This window comes from Micromesistius poutassou, assembly GCF_964030765.1.
Source record: "Micromesistius poutassou genome assembly, chromosome: 10".
In the NCBI taxonomy this organism is placed as follows: Eukaryota; Metazoa; Chordata; class Actinopteri; order Gadiformes; family Gadidae; genus Micromesistius; species Micromesistius poutassou.
The window spans coordinates 1,667,912-1,686,742 of record NC_140280.1 but is presented as its reverse complement, the minus strand read 5'-3'; the positions used below and the strand labels follow the sequence as shown (position 1 = coordinate 1,686,742).

At 48.3% G+C, this 18,831-nt stretch overlaps 2 protein-coding genes across 2 annotated transcripts; one reads left to right on the top strand and one right to left on the bottom strand.

The window, feature by feature from the left end:
• Positions 1–44: 44 nt before the first annotated feature.
• On the top strand, positions 45–8,337 carry alg8 (ALG8 alpha-1,3-glucosyltransferase). The gene is made up of 13 exons (XM_084474322.1): positions 45–131; positions 423–501; positions 1,424–1,617; positions 2,437–2,546; positions 2,973–3,040; positions 3,608–3,734; positions 4,260–4,363; positions 4,469–4,589; positions 5,302–5,441; positions 6,029–6,168; positions 7,198–7,295; positions 7,475–7,547; positions 7,848–8,337. Exons 1-13 carry the CDS (start codon positions 46–48, stop codon positions 8,077–8,079), a joined length of 1,572 nt encoding a protein of 523 aa, XP_084330448.1. The 5' UTR covers position 45; the 3' UTR covers positions 8,080–8,337.
• A 2,809-nt stretch (positions 8,338–11,146) lies between these two features.
• Positions 11,147–14,395, bottom strand: guca1d (guanylate cyclase activator 1d; the record flags this gene model as incomplete). The annotated part of the gene is made up of 4 exons (XM_084474351.1): positions 11,147–11,265; positions 11,477–11,564; positions 12,363–12,512; positions 14,201–14,395. 4 exons carry the CDS (start codon positions 14,393–14,395, stop codon positions 11,147–11,149), a joined length of 552 nt encoding a protein of 183 aa, XP_084330477.1.
• Positions 14,396–18,831: the final 4,436 nt, after the last annotated feature.

The window sequence follows — 18,831 nt, the reverse complement described above, 5'->3', positions numbered from 1 at the left end:
TCACCGGACAATAAAGTTTTGATTGTCATTGATGACGTAGCTGTCATGGCGGCGCCCGTGGAAAGCTGCGGCTGGTTTGCTGTTCTAGCCCTCGCAGTCTCTCTGCTAAAGTGTCTTTTTATCAACGCATAGTGAGTTAAATCATCTCTTTACACTCTTGTCACTCTTGTATTTGCTTATTATTAAATGGTGGGCTGAGATGTTCATCATGGCATTAGTTGGGCTGACGGCTGACAGTGTTTTTAGCACGTCAACCGGATCTGGTTACCGCCTACATTCTGCTCACTTGTGTTTTACAAGTTGTATGTATTGTGCATCCATTATGTGGTGATAACTGTAGCCGAGTTAGATGGCAATGTTGTTAAGTGTTCCAAACGTCATGATGTCTCATATTTACCCATGACTGTCTGTCTGTCTTCCAGCCATTCGACGGACTTCGAAGTGCACAGGAACTGGCTGGCCATCACGCATAGCTTACCTGTATCCAGGTGGTACTACGAGGTTAGTTTTGGTATATATTCTGAATCCATAATACTGTGGCCCATTTATTTATGCACAGGAAATCACTGGAAAATCCTCTTGTTTATTGGACTGGTCATAAGTGGAATAGTAACAGTCTGTGTGACACGCTATGTGTAACAACATGAGCAGTTCATGAGCTCCTCAGGAGGTAATACTTGGGGTTGTCTATTCAGCTGTGTTTTCCTAGCCTGTGAACCAGACGGATCTGTGAGCTGAACTAGGGGTGTGCGGTATAAACGGCACGCAGGCGCGCAGCCTGCGCAATAGTACCTTCACGGGCTCTCATCCACCGTACGAGACAGACGCTGGTAGCGTGAAGCTGTCTCTGCATCTCAGACATAGGCATTTTCCAAAGCCAGTCCTTACGACAAAAAAGCCAGCGGTGGAACGAGATAACAAACGTCGTCACTGTTCACCTGTGTAAGGACATGGTTCCCTTTCAAAATGTCGATAGAAAGGGCTTTAAAGAGATGGTCAAAACACTCGATCCCAGGTACGCGTTACCTGCCTGCGCACACAAATTGAGATGCCAAAACTATACGGCAAGGTCCGCGACCAAGTGGAGAAAGAAATCATACTATTCATACTGGAAGTAACTTTTAAAAAAAAAGAGAAAAGATTTAGCATTTTTTTCTATTGCAGTTTTGCTCAATAAATGTTCTTAAAATACTTCTTCTATACAAAAAGAATAGCTGCCTAACCAGTATTTTACCCCTTCAGAAGCATTTTTATATCGAAATTAGAATATAAAATGAACATATCGTGATATAATACCATACTACCGTGATATAAATGTTAGTCCATACCGTACAGCCCTAAGCTGAACATATAGATGCACACTGTGGCCCAGTTGAGTCCTGTTAAAGTAGGAGTTGTCGGCCTTGTTTTCCCCCTCTTCCAGAACACCTCTGAATGGACGCTGGACTACCCCCCGCTGTTCGCCTGGTTCGAGTGCGGCCTCTCCCAGGCCGCGGTGCACTTCGACCGGGGAATGCTGGAGGTGGGGAACCTCAACTACGCCAGCCCCGCCACCGTGCTCTTCCAGAGGCTCTCCGTGGTCTTTGCCGACCTGGTTTTCATCTACGCCGTGAAAGAGTGAGTCTTTTAGAACGTTCGTGGGTTTGAGCCGGCCGACAGCCGAGTGAACGACACGGGACACGGGTCGCTTAAGAAGTCGCCGTGGTTGCATCACTTGCAGTGGGTTTGTTTTAGGCACGGGCGAAACGATTCTTTTCCGGGAATCAGTTCTTTCGGTTCCCTTCACTGTCACAAATCGTTCGTTCAGTTCGTTCAGTTCGTTAAGTCATACGGTCCGTTACGTCATTTGGCAGGGAATCTCAGGTGTCTGGCCTCACCCCTTTGCTTGTAAATACGAGGTACGCCCGCAAATGGAGCCTTTTAAAACACCAGAAGGTCTCAGACGGTGACGGTGCTCGGGGAAAACAGCTAATTTCTGTAGCATTAGCCGACGACGCCGCTGGAGCATCACACGTGTGTGGTTTTAAGAAGAATAGCCTCAAGCTGCCTCAACCACCATGAGAACGTTTTAGACTCAATCAATATAAAGTCGAGGGGAGACAAAGCTCTGTTCGTTTGTATCTTTTATTTACGTGACCAAATTTTTGTTTTATGTAAAAAAAAAAAAAAAAAGAATCAGTTCTCTTGTTTTGGGAATCAGTTCTCATCGTTCACCTTCGGGGATTCGTTCGTTCTGACCGAATCATTCGCGAATCGCCCGTGCCTAGTTTGTTTCTGTGTGCTGCTCTGAACAACAGATGTCCCGTTGACCAATCCTCTACTCTGAGGATTTTTTGTGAAAAGTAAACATTTTTGTATAACTCATGAAAGGGTAATGGGAGGACAGGAATCCAGTGTTCAGCCTCTTGCCTCTCTCGTCTCGCCCTCCCCTCCCAGGTGCTGCGGGACTGTGCGAGAAGGGAAAGGCGCCAAGGACCTGTTGAGGCGTCCGTGTTTCGTACTGGCCGTGCTCCTGCTGTGGAACTTCGGCCTCTTCATCGTTGACCGTATCCTACACCCCCATAGACGAGACGAGACGCACCCACCCACGCACGCACACACACACAGTCTGCTTAGCTCAGGAGGTAGAGCAGGTTGACTTGTAACCGGAAGGTTGCTAGTTCGATCCCCGGCTCCTGTAGTGTCGATGTGTCCCTGAGCAAGACGCTTAAGACCCTAACTGCTCCCGACCAGCTGGCTGTCGCCTTGCGTGGTCGACTCCGCCGTCTGTGTGTATTAACTGTTGTAAGTCGCTATGGATAAAAGCGTCAGCTAATTGCCCTAAATGTAAACACAAAACACACAAAAATGTAAACACACACACACACACACACGTTATAAGGTATGGACTAAAGGGACGGGTCTAAAAATGTGATATGATGATCTCATCATGTTCCCAGGTATAGTGTTGGTAGCTTTAACGTCTCCCTCAGATATCCATTTCCAGTACAACGGCTTCTTGTTCGGCTTCCTGCTTCTCTCAGTGGCGCGGCATCTACAGGTGTGTGTCCCGACCGTGCGTTGTTCACAAAGGCCTTGGGTCATGTCTGAGTAATATTGAATCATTCTGAAATGATAATAAGTGGTACCCTTGGCCCACAGGGAGGAATTAGTAGTGGAACTAACCTTAACTTCAACTTACTTTAACTACACTTCTTTTTAAAGATTTATTTTTTGCATTTTTCAGCTTTATTATAGAGAGAGACAGAGAGGAAAGTGTGGAAGACAGAGGGGAAGACATGCAGTAAATGACGCAGGCCGGATTCGATCCTGGGTCTCTGCGATTAGGACTGTGCCTAATATATGATATGCGCCTTAGCCCAGTGCGCCACCACACTCACTTCTACAATAGACCTCTGAAGAATAAGTCCCACCACTACAATCATTCATAAACATTTGACATTTGACCGAGGGAGCCTCGGAGGCGGGACCTATTCTTCAGAGGTCTAATTGTGCACCAATGAGATTGACCCTTGGACTGTTGTGGAAGCTTCTTGCAAACGAACGCTCTCTGTAATTGGCTTGGCTCTGGCTTGAACTTGGGACTCCACCGCTGCCCGTCCTGCAGGCCAGGCACCTGGAGGGGGCGCTGTGGTTCACCGTCGTGCTCAACTTGAAGCACATCAACCTGTACGTGGCGCCGGCCTATGGCGTCTACCTGCTGAGGTGCTTCTGTTTCACTCAGGACAACACAGGTAGGAAGGAAGGACCTCCAACCTCCAGCCTTCAACAGGACCGTGCATGTATTGCAAGCAAGCAAATGTATTCATATGGCTGTTGTGTACTAGCCAGTAGTACTGCTAATGTGTACACAGGCTCACCTCTAATTTTGCAGAGGGTTTTCTGATGTACTGTTTGTGCGATGCTTAGCTTTGGGGAGCGTTGTGTGTGTGTGTGTGTGTGTGTGTGTGTGTGTGTGTGTGTGTGTGTGTGTGTGTGTGTGTGTGTGTGTGTGTGTGTGTGTGTGTGTGTGTGTGTGTGTGTGTGTGTGTGTGTCCTTGTGCTTATATGCTTGCTATTATGTTTACTATTTACTTTTATCTTTGTATTGTTTGTCATTATTTGTAAGGATCCCCTCGGAAATGAGTACGGTACATCAACAAGGGGCTGTCCTTGAAATAAAGAGAATACAAAACGTGTGAGCACAGCAGTCTCGTTATGAAACCGGTTTTTCCTCCTCGTTGTCATTATTGTATCGTTGTACGTTCTGTCCTTGCCAGACGGTTCTCTGCGATGGCGGAGCTTCAGCCCCGCGCGTCTCCTGTCCCTGGGCGCCGTCGTCCTCTCCGTGACCGCCGCGTCCATTGGGCCCTTCGTTGCCATGGTAACCAAATAAAACCGGGCCGCCGCGTGGTGACAGCGGTGGGGGTTCACCAGCGGTCGGTTGACTGTTCTGTTTCCCCCCCCCCCCCCCCCCCCGGCTCTCCAGGGCCAGCTGCCCCAGGTCCTGTCCAGACTCTTCCCCTTCAAGAGGGGCCTGTGTCACGCCTACTGGGCCCCCAACATCTGGGCCCTCTACAACGTCCTGGACAAGGCCCTGTCCGTGTTGGGTGAGGCCCATGTTTCAGTTGTATCCGGTATACGTGTGTGTGTGTTTATATAAAACCGTACACTTGCCCTTTTTTTTAAATCTCCTTCACTGTCTTTGTCTCTCTCTCTCTCTGTCACTGTCTCTCTCTGTCCCTCCTTCTCCCGCTCTCTCTCTCTCTCTCTTTGTCCCTCATTGTCTGTATCTCTCTGTATCTCTCTCTGTCACTGTCTCTCTCTGTCTGTGTCTCTCTCTCTGTCTGTATCTCTCTCTGTCTGTATCTCTCTCTGTGTCTATCTGTCTGTATCTCTCTGTGTCTGTCTGTCTGACTTTGTCTCTCTGTCTGTATCTCTCTCTGTGTCTGTCTGTCTGACTTTGTCTCTCTGTCTGTATCTCTCTCTGTGTCTATCTGTCTGTATCTCTCTGTGTCTGTCTGTCTGACTTTGTCTCTCTGTCTGTATCTCTCTCTGTGTCTGTCTGTCTGACTTTGTCTCTCTGTCTGTATCTCTCTCTGTGTCTATCTGTCTGTATCTCTCTGTGTCTGTCTGTCTGACTTTGTCTCTCTGTCTGTATCTCTCTCTGTGTCTGTCTGTCTGACTTTGTCTCTCTGTCTGTATCTCTCTCTGTGTCTGTCTGTCTGTATCTCTCTCTGTGTCTGTCTGTCTGTATCTCTCTCTGTGTCTGTCTGTCTGTATCTCTCTCTGTGTCTGTCTGTCTGTCTGTCTGTCTGTCAGGTGTGCGTCTGGGGCTGCTGGACGTGGCCGGTCTTCCGAGGGCGTCCATGACGGGCGGCCTGGTGCAGGAGTTCCAGCACGCCGTGCTGCCCTCCGTGTCCCCGACGGCGGCGCTGCTCTGCACCCTGCTGGCCATGCTGGTGCGCTGCGGGCTGTGCGGTCCATGAAGGGGGTTCAGGGGTGGAGTGTTTCTGGGGGGGGGGGGGGGGCGACGGCTATCGAGACCTGGGACAGGTGGAGGGGAGGGAGGGAGAGCATTCGACGTGATTTTATTTGCTTTATCAGAGGTAGGAGGGTTATATTTTGGAGACAGCTTAGAGGCTCCGCTGCAGGGAGATTTGGTCGGGTCATGTCATTCCAGGAGCGTTACTGGCCCTTTAACGTAGTCCTAGTCTGACATCATCCCACAGAGCGTTGGTGAGGGGTCTCTGGTCTCCGTGGTAATAGACGACCACGTCCTAACCAGTGTTGTTGAGGGGACTCTGGTCTCCATGGTAATAAGACAACATGTTTCTGTGTTTACCCCACCTGGAGTCTTCAGTCTTTGCTCCTGTTCCTGCCTGTCTGATTGTCTGTCTGTCTTACTAACTCTCTCTCTCTCTCTCTCTCTCTCTCTCTCTCTCTCTCTCTCTCTCTCTCTCTCTCTCTCTCTCTCTCTCTCTCTCTCTCTCTCTCTCTCTCTCTCTCTCTCTCTCTCTCTCTCTCTCTCTCTCTCGTGTGTGTGCAGCCGGCCCTGTGGTGCGTGTGGCGGCGGCCCTGTGGTGGGCGGGTCTTCCTGCGCTGCGTGGTCGTGTGTGCGCTGGCCTCCTTCATGTTCAGCTGGCACGTGCACGAGAAGGCCGTCCTCATGGCCGTCCTGCCGCTCAGGTGGGTCTCCGCCCCCCCGGAGCACGGGCCTCCAGGAGGCGGTTACGGAGGATCATACATTACAGGATTTCATGATTCGTTTCCTTGATTCAGTTCGCCAAGAAGAATCGTTCAGAATCGTTCGTTTGTTAGTTTTTTCGTTCGTTCAGTCGCGTTTCCGGTAGCGGTGAATCACGGGTTCTCAGCCGAGTCGGTCAGACTCAGCTCCTCCCTCGTTCCCCTCGTTCTCAAACGAATCACGATCGTGCGATGGTGCGAAACGGTCGTCAATCAACACAACGTTAACTAAGTTCCTTTCAGCTGAGGAGCGCTTCATGTTCGGAATCGGGATGTTGTTGCCCCGGCTGGCTCTCGTGACGTCTCAGTCCTCGAGTCTTCACCGCTTAACACAGTCAGTGAACGAACGGCGACTCGCGAGTCAGCGTCAGCGACTCAGCGACTAGTGGGCGGGTCTGGGAGTCGAGTCTCGGAGAACGAACGATACGAACGAGAGAGAGAACTGAAACGTGGAATCGGGTCGGTTCGTTCTTGTTAAAGAGTCGTTCATTCGAACTGATTCGGTCGCAAACGACCCACCACTAATTACAGCCACCGTGCAACATGGCTCACACCTCTAGCATCGGTGTACAACAGTATGAAGGCTCAGTTATGGTTCCACGTCGACGCAACCTGAGGGGGCTTACAGACCCCTTACGTCCTTGCGGACCCTCCTTGCGTCCACCGCGAGGGCCTGACGCGCGCCTCCCAAAAATTGTAACCTTCCGTCGAGGCGATGCAGCAGCAAAGGGCTGTGATTGGTCCGCTCACTAAAACCCGACGCGGAACCGAAACAGGTTCACGACTGTGTCAAAGCGTCTGCGTGGAACTTAGAACTGAGCCTTTTAATGACAACCCTGTGATCCTGATTCTGTTTTAAATTGAAACATCAGTTTTGTCATCATTTGAACACTGGAACTCTACTAACACCTAACATCACCACGCAAGACTATACACGGGATCGGGAATATAACCGTGTTCACTTCCTCTCAGCATCCTGGCGGTTGAAAGCAGACGGGATGCTGGGATCTTCCTGATGCTGGCCACGACGGGACACTACTCCCTGTTTCCGCTGCTGTTCACCCCCGCAGGTACGTCCCTCTGCCACCAAGCTGCTGCTGTCACCAGAGCGAGACTAGCTCTGGGCCCACAGATAGGCTCGCTCACATTCACACGGGTTTTCTGCAGGAAATGCGTTTTCTAGTTGAGTATTATTATTATTATTATTATGTATGCGATAGAGTAGTGATAAGTTACTGTCTTTCTCCAGAGGTCCCCGTTAAGGTGCTGCTGATGCTGTTGTTCACCGTCTACTCCTTCAGTGCGTTGAGAAACCTCTTCAGGTGAGTCACTCTTAATATTATTAGTTTATTTTTTCATCTATTTTTTTTTTATTATTATTATTTATTCATCTATTATTTTTAATAGATGAATACAAAGTGTTAGTTAATGTATATGATAACTTTTGTTTTAAATTTTCTTATACAGGTGAGGGTACCTTTTTTAAATATAGATTTTTTTTTATGATATTGAACTTGAATTGCAAAACGAAATTGTTAAAAAAAAAAATAAAAAAAAAAATGAAAGTCTATTCTTTATAAGACGTCCATCTGATGGTTTTCGACTGCGTCCCCCCCCCTCAGCGGAGGGGGCTCCCTGCTGCACCCGCTGGAGAGCCTCTACCTCCTGGGCCTGGTCGCCGTGGAGATCCTCTGCGAGGTCGTCTTCCCCCTGTCGCCGTGGCAGCGGACCCTGCCCTTCGCCCCCCTGCTGGCGACGTCGGTGTACTGCGCCCTGGGCGTCTCCTACTCGTTTGTCCGTCTTTACGTCTCGCTTCTGACGCAGGAAGTGACGGAAAAGTCCAAACGTCTTTAACGACGACGCTGCTGTGAGCAAAAAAAAATCTAGTTTTGGTTGAAAGCCATACACCCATGTATTGTATAGTGTTGTACAGTCTTTTCTTTGTACATAATTCTGATAAATCCGTTGGGATGCGGTGCTGCTATAGCAACCGAATCTTCCAGCACATCAAGGACCAATGGTTGACGATGGATCAATGATGGGCAATTAGGATTATTTGCCTTTTTTTTTTTGAATCACTTTTATATTTGCAATGTTTGATTGAATAAAAAAAGAAAGTATGATATTTGATACATTTGCTGTATTTTTGTATCAAAACAGTAATTTTGTTGTGTTGTGACTGTTGCAGCGGTTGGAGGAGGGGGGGATATTCAGCAACAGCTGGTCTAGATAAATGATACTTACACATTTGCAAATTGATACAAAAACACACTGGGCAAACACTGGGCAAGGCAATGGTTTAGTTTTGTTTGACACGTTTTGCAGAACATACCAGCCATATCCGTGTTACCGTATGATTCAGGAGTTGACTCATCAGGAGTTTGATATGACCCACTTGCAGGTAAATGCATTCTTACAAGGAATTTCTTACAATGAGTACGAGCGCTTGAGTGAATTATCCAGTCCAATTTTTAACACATGATTCTACTTTCGTTCAGCTAAATTCATCTAAATCTAAATCCATCCTGGCCGTTTCCCTGTGGAGTTCAATGGGGTAAAAACAGTCGTGTAGTAAATAACCGTAAACGCTGGAAAATTCTTGATGAACTTTATTAGTAAGGCAACACAGAGCATGATTCATTAAAACAACCATTAAAATGACAAATATTAACCTAATGTGCAGAGATTTAAACAACACAGTCCGTCTTCCTGGGACAATCTCTGACGTTGTGGTGGTTAAACATACAATAACTTCTTTCTTCTCTCTCTTTTGAAGCGGTGCAAAGGCTGTATTATTTTAAAAAAAGCCTCTTGACTTTTGACTCTTGTGCGTAGCGCTTAACCGTTGGGTTAAGCTGGTTGGCTGACCCAGATCTGGGTGACGTTACAGCTCAATCTCTCGTGTTCCGTCTGCCTGTCCTTCAGTATTCGTCGTGGCTCATTTCCTCTTTAGCGACTAAGAGCGAGAGACAGACAACGCATGCATGCATTGCGTTGACTTACATTTAGGGAAGCCACTAGTCCCTGTCTAACAAACGCGCATAATGAAATATGTAACATGAAAGAAACTATGTGCACCAGGCAATCCACAGAGAGAAGCGGAGGGTAGGGTAAAATCAATAATGTCATCGATAAAAAGGGAGATAAAGTTAGGTAGAGGAAGAGAAGTTTTTTTATTTCTATATTAGTACTAGTTTAAAGCTTGTCAAGCACGGTTATTACTGATTAATAGATATTCTCGCGTTCTTATTTTCAGATTTTTGTCGTGATTCCAGCCCTGCAAGCCAAACCCCAGGTCTATCATGTCAGGGTCCCCATGTTTGACCTCTACCGGTCTGTACGACTGCATACACCTCATTTGCTGCTTGAGTATTCAGAGCATCGTTGTGTTAAGTGTTTGAATGCCTTAAGAGCAATACGTTATTGATGTGAGAATAACAGGGCAAAAAAAAACGTCCATAGAATTGGCAGAAAAATCATATAAGCGTGTTGATTGACGTTGAACGGTGTGAGCCTACGGTTCCAGCAGATAAGGGGAAGCACCTTAAGACGTTGTCGTTCCACCAAAACCCCCACACAGGATCACCCCTGCCCACTGAAGAAGCTTAATCCCTCTGGAGGATTTCACCGCCGTGTTAGGTTACATAATCAGCCCATGCCGGGGGTGTCAGCTCTACGGAAAGGACACAGGGAAAGTAACACTAACTCAAGTCACTCATCCTAATCAGCTTCTTTTCCTTTTGCGTTTGGATTTGAGCTTTGGATTCGGTTTGCAAGTGTACGCTCGTGTAGCTCGTGGCTCTTTCTTCTTTACAAGTGAGCTCATGTCATTCTCCTACACAGTCTCTTTTGATCTTGTGCGTTTGCGAGTACCTGCGGTACAACCGCTCACGTGCCATTCGCCCCCTGAGCAGTATGGTGAGAGGTCCTGCCACCAGTGCCTATAAAAAGCTCCTCACGTTGCTAGGACATGGCTCTCGGTGGGAAGTCTATTGGCTCAGTCTGCTAAGGCTATTACAGCGTTAGGAGGATAAGAGGACACCACACCAGCCTGGTCACGTTGTATGACCGGGCACAGTTTGCCTCCGACTGCTGCGCTCACGCTGGGAAGCTGCCCTTGGATCGGTCGGATTCAGACAACCCAATGACATTTAGCTCTCAGTTGAAAACGGTTTCTGTATACTGAATAGGACGATGATTTTTTACAATTCTGGAACAAAATACATTGTCTGGAAACAAGCATTAAAGAAAGAGCGTGACAAAAAGAGGGAGGTCTTTTCACTAGGACTTTTGTGATCGCCAATTCAAAACACTGCTGTAACGACCTCTGATTGTTTGGCTCGCTCTGAAAGAGTAGCATGGGGGAGTTGTTCACCTTGCAGGCAGTAGGTCAGTGCTGCTAAAAGAGTATTTGTTGTTGCCAAGACATTGCCAATTTTTTATTTTCTTCCGATCTTTTTCCTCCGACTTCCTCCGACGTCAACACCGGACCTTGTCAGACGCTGTCATCTTTTAATCCATACATCCAGACACACAGCGTGTGTCCTTGGGAAGGTGGCCATCTTGGAGGTACGAGCGGTATCGACGGGTCTTGCGCTTACAGTCTTCTCTCTCCCAACCCTCGGATCACCCGTCCGTCAGGCTGAACTGCTGTCGTCTAGCCAACAGTAACTCCTTCACCTCCAATCAACGGGCCTTCTTCTAAACACCAAAAAGTCAGGCTTCTTCATGGGAGAGATTAACTAGACAAGGTGGGGGGTAGGGGGGGTGGGGGTGGTGGGGGTGGTGGTGACATTGAAGTCCCTGAGGAAAGTGTAGGGGAGAGGGAACTTCTGGTTAGTGTTTTTTCCCGTTCTTGCCCTGCCTCCACCGGCCTCGGCCTGCCTCCACTGGTGCACCCAGCAGCTTCTCAGCTCCTCTCCTAGAGCCCCTCAATGATGATGATCAGGACGGGCGTCAGGTCCATCATGGTCTTCAGGGTCTCCATGATGTCCGGGTGGTTCTTGGCCCCGTCGATGAACTCCTCCAGGGTCAGCTCACCTGATGGGGTCGAGACCCCAAGGGTGGAGGGTTAGATGGAGCAGTTGGAACTGGGTGATGTAGTGGTTGAAAGGTTTAGCAGTAGCTGGGAGACAACCTTTGTTTGGTACAACTAGTACAGCTAGTAAAGTATGTTGGATGGATGTGTCCGGTGTATCTATGAGGTGATGGGGGAGAGCAGCGTCTCTGATGGACGGGAGTGGTTTCTCACCTTCTCCCTTTGTGTCGATCCTCTCGTAGATCACAGACACTATCTGCTCTGGGTCAATATCCCGGTTCCTTGTGATGTCCTGGATGGCCTGGAGAGAGAGAGAGAGCGAGAGAGCGAGAGCGAGCGCGAGAGAGAGAGTCAGTTAGTAAGACAGACAGACAGTCAGACAATCAGACAGACAGGAACAGGAGCAAAGACTGAAGACTCCAGGTGGGGTAAACACAGAAACATGTTGTCTTATTACCATGGAGACCAGAGTCCCCTCAACAACACTGGTTGGGACGGGGTCGTCTATTACCATGGAGACCAGAGACCCCTCACCAACGCTCTGTGGGATGATGTCAGACTAGGACTATGTTGAAGGGCCAGTAACGCTCCTGGAATGACATGACCCGACCAATGGGGTCAACCCTCCCCTGAGGAGGTGTTAGGGAGAGCCCTTTCCTGCGGTTTGATTGGATAAGCTCATCCAGGTTATAAGAGTTCCTTTAATTCAGCTTAGCCCGGTCCGGTTTGATCTTGAAGGGTCATGGAGAGTTCTGTTCAGTTCTGTTTGAGATGCTGGATCTTGACAAATCTAGATCTAGACAAAGAGAGCCAACTGAATTGACCATTCTTGAACAAACTTGAGATGACTAGCTACGTGTTCCCCAACCTGGTTCATTAAACTCTGACTGACTGATGATGGATGATTTGTCGTCACATATTTAAGTTTTTGATGTGTTCAATTCATCATGACCAAGTGATTTAAGGGCTATGAACATCCTGATCTGTGTTTAGACAGCCATTCTTGTGTACTGGCTGTATTCAGTGTGTAGACTGCTGGTTGATCTTGTGTGGTGTGAGTTGAGAGATAAACAGACGGATAGACGGAGGAGGCCATTACCGAAAAGATGGTTTCCATTTCGTCTCTGTCAATCTTTCCGTTGCCGTCCTGGTCAAACAGTTTGAAGTACCACTTCAGCTTCTGGTTGATCTCCCCTTTCAGCATCAAGCTGATGGCTGCGATGTACTCCACAAAGTCTATGTACCCATCCTGGAGTGGGGGAGGGGGGGGAGAGAGACAGTGGAGGAGAGAGAGAGCGAGTGAGGAGGGATGGAGAAAAGCAGAAAGCAAGAGAGAGGTTAGTTGATTTAAAAAAAAAAAAATGATATCACTATAAAATATACATTATTATTACTATATTTGTTTTGCAACATCTGGTGACTTGGTTTGTCGAGCGCTTTTCGACTATCGACTCTCCTTAAGCAGACACTGTATTCTAAAGCGTTTAACAGTGCATGCAGACCAGGCGGTTGAGATTGATGATCTTAGTCAGATGCCTGCAGGTCGGCACAAAGGCTCAAACATCTCCGATGGTCCTGACCACGGGCAAGCGGCTCTGTGGTCGGTCGGATATGGACTTTGGGAGAATGAAGGATTACATCAGGTCAGACCTTTGACTTTTCCTAGATTGCTTAAATATTCCCAGTGTTTAGGATGGAGGGAAAGCCAGAAGGTCTGTGAAGGTCGTCTGGGGTCTTGTAAATCTTCCATCTGAAGACTGGAGAATGGCACTGCCAGAGGTTAGGGGTTCCATCCCCACTGAGGCTAACCGTGCTCAGGACACCATTTTGGAAGATACTTTGTATGAAAGCCTCCAGCAAACAGAATGTATGATAATAATACGAGCATCAGCTGGTTCTCTGCTCTTCCTCTTCCTCTTCCTGGGGTCAGGGTCAGGGTCACTGACCTGACCCTGACCTCACCTGACCCTACATTACATGCCATGAACGATATTTCAGAGAGGACTTCTTTTGTTACTTAGAATTTTAAATGTTTCCTTTGCTTTGGTATGAATAGTGTACCAGATCAACACAATGAACAGGTGGTCATTTAACCCATGATTAAATATCAATCAAAGAGATTCACCCCAACAATAATTGCAGTATTGAAGTAACCTGGTTCACGCTGGTGTGCGTGCGCATGTGCAGACAGCAAAAGATCGACTTCCTCTTGTGGACCAGCAGGCTCCAGGATTTGCTATCTGTGCCGTAAACCAATTAACCATTTAGCCAATATCATCTCCCCTCTCTGAGAGCCTTAGTTTCTTCACATCTGCCATTCTTCTGTTGCACTTTCACATAACTTTCACACGCACTCAACCCGCTGTGCGTTCTGCATGAACAATCAATTGTAATTGGGTCAGAACCTCACCAACACCACAAGTGAGGCACAATTAAATTAGACTTGTTAAACCCCTAGTGGTTCTTAGAGGAAGGTGACCTTAACTTGGCTTTGGGACTAACCTTATTCTATATATACATGGTCACCGTCATGATTTCCCATGCATTGTCCTTCACAGATCTTGCACTACATGAATACCCCCCCCCCCCGGAGCTCAACTTAAACAGCCCACGGCTCCTATCCTGACCGCCTTCACACTACTTCACCACGGAAATAGTTACGAAGAGAAGACATTTTAAACCCCAGTCCCCACCAGCTCTTCTGAAAGAAGATACTTGAGAAAGGAGACATTTTCATTCTAGAGCCTACATAGTGATCCCTATGTAGGCTCTAGCATGAAAACATCTCCTACAAAGCCCATAGACCATAGTTTCACCATAAAGGGAAAGGCTGTATTCTTTACCCCAGACAATACAATTACGATTACAAACGCACTCAAAGCAGCGCTGTGTGCCCCCATGCGTGTTTGTTTGTGAAGGGTCGACTGTACTACGCACCCCGTCCATGTCGAAGGTCATGAACACCTGGTCCACGTAGCTGTTGGCGTCCTCCGTCATGCGCTTGAGCCCCAGGATGGCCTTCAGCTCAAACAGGGTGATGAGGCCGGACGGAGACTCCCGCATGAACTTGTTGTACCAGTGGTGCATGTCCTCCGCCAGGATGTCGTCCAGGTTAGAGCCGTGGTTCCCCATGGCTCGGCACTCAAAGGGGGTGGCCAAAATCGCCCAAGAGTGGCCAAAATCGGGGGTCCAAAATCGGCTAAAGGCTTCTTCTCGGATCCTCGGTGAGCAAGGGCCCCCACGCTGGGAGCCACCAACCTTTGGGTCGACTGGTTCCAGCTGGCTGACGGCTCGGCTCGGCTGGCTACTTCAGCCGCGCGGTGATGGAGTAAAAAGACAGAACGCAGAAGATGAGGAAGAAGAAAATAAGGTACAGGACAAAAAGGACCGGAGGTAGGGGCCGGTGCACGGTCGTAGAACGCATCTGGTTTGTTGGAGCTGGCCCGGGTTCAGGCTGCACGGCGCGAAGCAGAGAGCAGGACTCAGGAGTCACTAACCCTCTTAATTCCACCAGGACACTGTTGACAGAGGACAGAATAACGGCCCTAACGAGATAAGGCCAAAAGCTTTCTGCTTTCGGTCGGCCCCGCCTAGAGGATTTATAGTCGTGGCAGGGCGGAACAGAAACGAGGGAAGGATGGTTATATAACACATGCCTTTTCTCTCCTGCTTTGACCTCCCAATATCTGATAAGATGTTTTTTCAAATAGGGCACAGAAACGTGTGCCGCGATGAAAAGACGGATGTCGATCTTTTAATATTTACTTGTTTTTTTACTTAGCAGGCATCTTTGTCAAAAGCAAAATGCAGGTCGGTCGGTGCGAAAACTACACCGATACCATGGAACAGAACCAGCAAACGACCCTTAAAACATGAACACTATAATGGTGTGTGTTCCAGATGCCTCGGACACCAGCCTTCCGAGTTGCAAGTGGGGAAATCTCCCGGCTTTCTTGCGGCATTTCTCGGAGGCACGCCCACTTTTGGTCACACCCCCTTGGAATTCTGAGAGTAGAGCGAGCTCAGTGATGACGCTCTCAACGAAGAGATTTATTTTCTTTGTAATTGTACCACGTTGGTCATTTTAATGTCGATTTTAAATGCACTTACACACTTGATTACATTGCTATTTTATTCCGGTCACCAATGTATGCATTGCACGGTCTTGCTGTGCGTGCAATACCAACGCAAAGTTGTGTTGTTTGTCTTTGAGCTGGTTTGCTAAAGAGGCTAATGTAGCTAACAATAAAAACGACTAGCAAATGACACGACACGATCGTCAAAGACGAACGGGAACGCTATATAAGTGCTACGAGACGTAGGAAATGACGTCACAAGTTGCAACTCCGAAGGCTGGTGTCCGAGGCATCTGGAACGCACCGTAGGAGCGGGAAAGAGTAGAGCGGACCTTTGACCGCAGGACAGGAAGGGGAAGGGGATGAGCTTCACCGAGGTGAGGACAGCACCTTCTCAGGAACCCGGTGCAGGGGTCAGAGGCGAGGAGGAGGAAGGACAGTCAGACAGGATGACGACACCAGAGGAGCAGGCAGACATGGGTGAAGGACAACAGGAGGCGTGGTGGGGACAGAGCTGGATCAAATGTTGCACGCATCGCACGGCAATGCCAGCAAGCAGCAGCTTAGAGGATTACGGGCTGGCAGTGTATGGGAACGCCGCACACAGGGAAAGTGTGCTGTTTGGGGGGAAACTAGGTCAGCGACGGACTGTTAGGAAAAAGGGAGGGGGGGGGGGGTGGTAAAGTATATTATTTTGTACATAAATCCACACCCAAATAAATATCCATAAGTCATATTCATGAGGCTCAGTTTGTTTGATTGAACGTGATCGCATGTGTGTATATATGTCTACATACTGTGTGTGTGTGTGTGTGTGTATATAGAGAGAAAGGGAGAGAGAGAGAGAGAGATTGAGATAGACAGATGGGGCAAGAGAGAGAGACGTAGATTATGTCAATGTGTATTTTCCCCTGAATAAATTAAGGTTTTGATTGATTGATTGATTGATTTATTGATTGATTGATTGATTGATTGAGGGACACCCTTCATCACGAGTGGTGGAACGGACGCCGAGCCAGGGGAACGCCCTGCCAGCCACTCCCAGACGTACCGGGAGCCGACGATCCCGGGCCGCGGTGCCAGCCAGCCTGACGGCGCTCCGAGGTCCCGGGCTGCCGGGTCTCCGGGGGTCAGGAGGAGCCAGAACCCTCTCAGGCTGTCTGTGAGGTTTGGACCCACTAAGCTGCCTTCATGTACGTCACAATTATGGAGTAAAATAGGGGCTTATATCTGATGCATTTCTAGTAGTACTCACTATATTTTGTTCTCGGAATCCCTTACTAAATCCACATTCATATTCTTCCGTGCTCATTAATTATTGATGTAAGAACCGGTTTGGTGTGAGACGGTTCTGAACAACGACTCCACCACAAGCTCCTCCGCCTCTGCCGTCTAAGCTCTGACATGAGGAGGAGGAGAGCAGTGATCCTGTGGAAGGTTCTAGGAGAGCCGACTCCATCAGCCTGATGATGGCAGCCAGCCAGAGGTGGTGGTGGTGGTGGTGGTGGGGGGGATGGGTGGCTCAGCCCAGGATCCCCCCCCGCTGGAGTTGTGCCAAGGCAGGCCGGCTCAGCGGGGTGGAGGGGGTGGAGGGGCTGGGGCAGGGAGAGGCCAGAGGGATTATACCCGGGGCCAGTGCGCCAGGAGCTTAGAGGAACATCCAGGGACACGCAAGGAAGGAAGGGGGAGCGTCCGTGTGTCCCGATCTCGTGTTGTCATTTTTTAATTTCATTGTATGTTTGATTCTATTTGTTTTTTTATTTATTTGTTCACTTTGACTGCCAAAGTATGTATGTAAAAGTGTGCTGTAAGTAAGGTAAGCGGCATCAGCTCAGGGGGTAGAGCGGCTTGGCTGGTAACCGCGAGGTTGCTGGTTCGATCCCCGGCTCCTCCAGCTCGTCAATGCTCCTGACGAGCTGGCCGTCGCCCTGCGTGGTCGACTCTGCCGTGAATGTCAGTCAACGCTGTAAAGTGCTTTGGATGAAAGCGCTATATAAATGACATTTGCCAAGGTTGATAGTGTTATCTTCTGGTGGAGTGGACCCCTGAGCTACTCAGGTCTTATCCGTTGATAAGTTAGTTTATAAAGTTTATGTTCACAAAGGAAGGATCCAATGGGAAACTATTGGCAGTCATGTTTTGTGAAAAGAATAATTGCACCAATGACCACAGAGTCTTTCACATAAAATATCGTGTCCTTTTACTGTCAAATATAAAATTCAAACATTCAAAGCATTCATTGTTTAAACATGGTTGACATATTGAGACCACAGCTCTGCTGATAACACACAGAAGCCCAAGTAAGCAATTAGGTTTGGACATAAGCTTTAGGAATCAATAATCAATAATACTTCAAATAAAAAATAATCAAAAGACATTATCAAACATCCACAATAACAAATTGTACTGGCTTCAATTTAAAAAAAAGAAGAGAGAGACTGATTTCACATTGTGTAGCAGACAACATAACAGCATTGGGCAGCAGAATACCATACTAGGAGATTAAAGCTGGAGGCTTGAATAGAAACGCAGCCCTCTGGTATTGCAGTCACACAGCTTTACACTGATGAGCACAAGAAATGTAGAGCCAGGGCCACATGGTCTTAAGGGCTGATTATGGTTTCCACGTCGACGCAACGCAAGCTGGTCCACGGACCCGTCACGTCCTTTGCGTCCACCGCGAGGGCCGGACGCGCGCCTCCCAAAAAATGTTAACCTTGCGTCGAGGCCGGGGCAGCCTTTGCAGCAGCGAGGGGCTGTGATTGGTCCGCTCACTAAAAACCCGACGCAGAACCAAAACAGGTTCAGGACGAACGTCGAAGCGTCCGCGTTGGTCGTCGCGTCGCGTCGACCTGGAACCGTAATCAGCCCTTTACGCTTTACCAAATACTTCCTAGTTTCCCTTGACACATCATGGCACCATGGTAGCGTGTTCCACCGTCAGGTATAAAGGCTGTGTCACACTCACGCTGCTCACTCCACAAGGTCCTGCAGCGTTTCCCCCGTTGAGACCTCAACGGAGCCGATCCCTTTGCAGCGCGGTCCGTTACAGTCTGAGGTCGTGAGTCTGAACGTCGCCGGAACCACAGTCAGTCAAACCAGTCACATCCAAGTCCCATTCATCTGAGGTGAAGCAGACACAGCAAACACAGAAATGTGCAAGATTTAAGGAAAACAAACTTCCTCAATCGGTTAGGTTAGAGACTAACAACAACAAGGACAACGGTATACACAAAGCCTCTTAAAATTAAACGCGGTGCTCCAGACAAACCCAACATGTTCAAAACAATGCGTCTGGGATCTGGGCAACATATGGCAACTCCCAAATATGGTGGACATGGCTTTTAAACTGAGAAAAATAATAAGTGAATGAGATGATTGGCAAAATGACACTCGGGGGAACTCCGTATAAAAAAATTCTGTGTAACAGTGTTGGACATAAGGCCTTGGTTCAACCGAAAAGAAATCCAGACGCACGGCAACGTCTCCGCC